At 63.1% G+C, this 4,325-nt stretch overlaps 1 protein-coding gene across 1 annotated transcript in view; it reads right to left on the bottom strand.

Moving 5' to 3' along the window:
* Positions 1–331: 331 nt before the first annotated feature.
* Positions 332–4,325, bottom strand: part of LOC117648388 — a 16,250-nt gene continuing 12,256 nt past the window's right edge. The window contains exon 2 of the mRNA XM_034390896.1: positions 332–1,169. Within this exon, the coding sequence (XP_034246787.1) occupies positions 813–1,169 (357 nt within the window). The 3' untranslated portion in view covers positions 332–812. The remainder of the gene's footprint in view (positions 1,170–4,325) is intronic.

The following is a 4,325-nucleotide window of genomic DNA, read 5'->3' as shown; positions in this document are numbered from 1 at the left end:
CGCAGTGAACAGTCTGTCGAATCCGACCCTCAAAAAGAAAAAAAAGACAAACAAGACTATCCTTAATTAGTAGTCAGCTGAGACCAGTGCCCCGGCCGCCCCACCGGAAGACCTGGAGGTGTCCCGAGTCGGCGGCGCTGCGCAGTGGACCAGAAGACCGGTGCAGGCGGCCAAAACTCTAAACGCGTTTTGAGCTCCAGAGTCGCTAAACAGGACTCGAACCGAACGTGTGACCCCACCAACGGATTCCTCGTTCGGAGAGCAATCCATTGGTGGGGTCACACGTTCGGTTCGAGTCCTGTTTAGCGACTCTGGAGCTCAAAACGCGTTTAGAGTTTTGGCCGCCTGCACCGGTCTTCTAGCCCACTGAGCTGGGGACTCGCTTACAGGCAGCGATCACATTGAATCCCGGTACAGTGTACCCGGTACACCGGGAAGGAACAAGTTGGTGTTCGATTCTAACGTCCGTCCGGCACGGCACGGCACGTCACACGGCACTGCACGACACACGGCACTGCACGTCACACGGCACTGCACGTCACACGGCACTGCACGTCACACGGCACTGCACGTCACACGGCACTGCACGTCACACGGCACTGCACGTCACACGGCACTGCACGTCACACGGCACTGCACGTCACACGGCACTGCACGTCACACGGCACGTCACACGGAACGGCACGGCGGTCCTCACGCTTCACTCTGGCACTGGAGGGGCCGCGCAAGAAGCGGCCGCACGAACGCAGCCAGAAAAACGGGGACGTTCTCCCAGTGTGGCGGCGTGCCTAGTGCCAGGTGGGGGCGCGGCGCTACCTCTGCCTCCGCGGCGTCGTCACGAACACCCTGGTGGAGAAGGCCTCCTCCTCGGAGATCTCCAGGTCGCTGACGGCCCTGGCCTTGCCGGCGGCCTTGGGCTTGGCCTTCTGCCGGAAGGGAGGCGGCTGGTCGAAGCCGTCGTAGCGCTCCCGGTAGTCGTCGTGGTAGCCGAGGATGAAGTCGTCCTCCAGGTGCTGGCGGTTGCGGTGCGTCTGCAGGAACTCGAGCAGGTAGGCGGGCACGTCCTCGCCGGCCTCGTCGGCCTTGGCCATCTCAAGGAGCACGGCGTCGGTGGCGCTGTCGGCGCGTCTGGCGCGCAGCACCGCCTCCCTCAGGGCCCCGCCGACGACCTGTGGACACAGCGGACGGACGCGTTAGCAGTGGACGTGCAGTTTCCGCCGAACGGGTTGCTCTGTCTCTCTCACACTCGTGGAGCATTCTGAAGAGAAAGACAGTGTGCCGGAAGACTGGAGGAGGCGGTCAAAACCCCGACGCGTTTTGAGCTCCAGAGTCGCTAAATGGTACTCGAACCGAACGTGTGACCCCACCATTGGATTGCTCTCCGAACGAGGAATCCATTGGTGGGGTCACACGCTCGGTTCGAGTCCCGTTTAGCGACTCTGGAACTCAAAACGCGTCTGGAGTTTTGGCTGCCGGCGCCGGTCTTCTGGCCCACTGTCAGTAGGCAACCTTTTCTACACCGCCCCCCTCTAGCTCCACCACCCGCAAACAACGCTTCTCGGAATGAGCCTGCGGCTGCACACGGCGCACGACAGCAGGCTGTCTCACTCGCACTCATGGGGCGTGCGGCGCCCCGTTTGGGTGCGAGAGAGACAGAGCGATGAAAGCACTGCCCCTTCCCCGTGCGCCACCTTGCCGTGGCAACGGTCCGAATGGGAGCGCACGCGAGCGCCGTTCTTTTGTTTGAATTTGAATCCGCTTCCCGCCGTTTTCCTCACGGCCTCGCGCCGTGCCGTGCGGCGCACAGTGGGCCAGAAGACCGATGGAGGCGGACAAAACTCCACACGCGTTTTGAGCTCCAGAGTCGCGAAGCAGGACTCGAACCGAACGTATGACCCCACCAATGGATTCCTCGTTCGGAGAGCAATCCATTGGTGGGGTCACACGTTCGGTTCGAGTCCTGCTTGGCGACTCTGGAGCTCAAAACGCGTCGAGAGTTTTGTCCGCCTCCACCGGTCTTCTGGCCCACTGTGCGGCGCCGTGCCGTGCCGGAATGAGTTTTCCGGTGATGGCCGTGTGTTGTGGCGCCAGCGCGGCAGGCAGTGCCAAGTGGGACACGCACGGTCTGCCGGCGACGTGCCGTTACTGCAAATGCGCAAGCAGTGTCAAAAACCCCGGGTTTGCCTACCGCCGCCGGCTGCTGTGGGCTTTTAATTTTTTTGGCCGTTGTCTCGGTGCGTTTCACCGTTGGTGACCCAAAGGACTTGCTCATTCCCGGCGGGGCTTGGCCACCGCCGGTCGCAACGCTCAGCAAGGAGGCTTGAGAGGTGGTGGAGTGGGTGCACAGTGAGCCAGAAGACCGGGGGAGGCGGTCAAAATACCGGCCGCGTCTTGAGCACCAAAGTCGCCTGATGGGACTCGAACCGAACGTGTGACCCCACCAAGGGATTGCTCTCCGAATGGGGAATCCGATGGGTCACTCGGAATCATGGCGACTCGAAATCTCAAGACGCGACTAGGGTTTCGGCCGCCGGCGTAGGTCTTCTGGCGCACTGTGGGGGTTGGGGTGGGGCGGAGGTCCTACGCCGGGCAACCATACCGTGCAGCGCACCAGGCTACGTCCCTCGCGCCGGAAACCAAAAATTACCCCCCAAATTACCCGCCAGGGTGAACGACAGTCGCTGTTTCGCAACTGCCACACAGAAGGCAACGAAAAGGACCGGGCGGCACCCGGAGTCGAACCTCGAACCTGGGGGCGCTGCGTCAACACGCCGGCCGCCGCCGTTCTGGGTCAAAAGCTTGCGTCCTCGAGCCGACAGCACGGCCGGCAGCAGTCTCTCTCTCTCTCTCTCTCTCTCTCTCTCTCTCTCTCTCTCTCTCTCTCTCTCTCTCTCTCTCTCTCTCTCTCTCTCTCTCTCTCGGGCGGCGTCGAGGCTCTGTGTCCCTCCAAGTGGCCCTCTCAGCGGCCCGGCGGCAAGCGCGGCAAGGGCCTCCTCCAGCCCTTCAGCCACGCCCGGTGACGGGGCTGCGCACAGTGGGCCAGAAGACCGGCGCCGGCGGCCAAAACTCTCGACGCGTTTTGAGCTCCGGAGTCGCTAAGCAGGACTCGAACCGAACGTGTGACCCCACCAATGGATTCCTCGCTCGGAGAGCAACCCATTGGTGGGTCACACGTTCGCTTCGAGTATTGTTTAGCGACTCCGGAGCTCAAAACGCGTCCAGAGTTTTGGCCGCTTCCACCGTTCTTCTGGCCCACTGTGCGCCGTTATGCAGCGACAATGCCGCCGCAGCCCCGCCGCAAATGACGTCATTCTTTCTTCCCGCTGCCGTCTCCCTTTTGTGCTCTAGTTAAGTTCGCGCACGCACGCGCCGCGCAGCGGACAGATCCCGGAGAGTCGTTTTCGTCGCTCTGTCTCTCTCGCACTCACGGCGGGTCCAGTTAAGGTGCGAGAGAGACAGAGAACGACTCTCGGAATCAGTCGCCGCAGCGCGCAGCCGCCCGTTTAGGACGCCCACTGCGAAGCCGGCGAGGCGCGATACGGAACGGAATTAGGGCGAAAAATTTGCCGCGACGACGCCGCTACACTGCCACGCTGGCTCGCTGCGGTGCAGGCGGTGCTTACACTGTGCTTACACTAGATACGGTGGGGCGGGGCGAGGCGGGGCGGGGGGCGGGCGGGGCGGGGGGGCGGGCGGGGCGGGGCGGGGCGGGGCGGGGCGGGGCGGGCGGGGGGGGGCGGGGGGGCTGATGGGGCGGTCGTGGCGGGACGTGCCCACCGCCGTGGTGGCCGAGACGTGCTCGCCGAGCGACCGAGCGGCCGGCGAGACGGCCGGTCGCTTTCGTCGCTCTGTCTCTCTCGCACTCACGGGGCGTCCCGTGAAGGTGCGAGAGAGACAGAGCGAGCGACTCAGTCGCAGTCGGCACGGCGGCGGCGTGGTCCGGGTAAGTGGCCAGGCCAGCCGACACTTGGAGACTTTGTACAAGTATGACGTGTCGGCGGGGGATTTGGGGAAAGGGGAGGGGGATATTCGAAGGAGAGATTTGGGCAAACAGAACATGAGCCCCGTCCAGTTGGGCCACGACGGCTTCAGGACCGACCCGGGGTCGAATCGAGCCACGGCCTGGCGCACAGTGGGCAAGAAGACCGGTGGTGGCGGCCAAAATTCTGGACGCGTTTTGAGCTCCAGAGTCCCTTATTGGGACTCGAATCGAACGTGTGACCCCACCGATGGATTGCTCTTCGAACGAGGAATCCGTTGGTGGGGTCACACGTTCGGTTCCAGTCCCATTTAGCGACTCTGGAGCTCAAAACGCGTCCAAGTTT

Source organism: Thrips palmi, unplaced genomic scaffold (assembly GCF_012932325.1).
Source record: "Thrips palmi isolate BJ-2018 unplaced genomic scaffold, TpBJ-2018v1 HiC_scaffold_3, whole genome shotgun sequence".
Classification (NCBI taxonomy): domain Eukaryota; kingdom Metazoa; phylum Arthropoda; class Insecta; order Thysanoptera; family Thripidae; genus Thrips; species Thrips palmi.
Note: the sequence above shows the minus strand (reverse complement) of the source record. Positions and strands in the feature narration are given on the sequence as shown.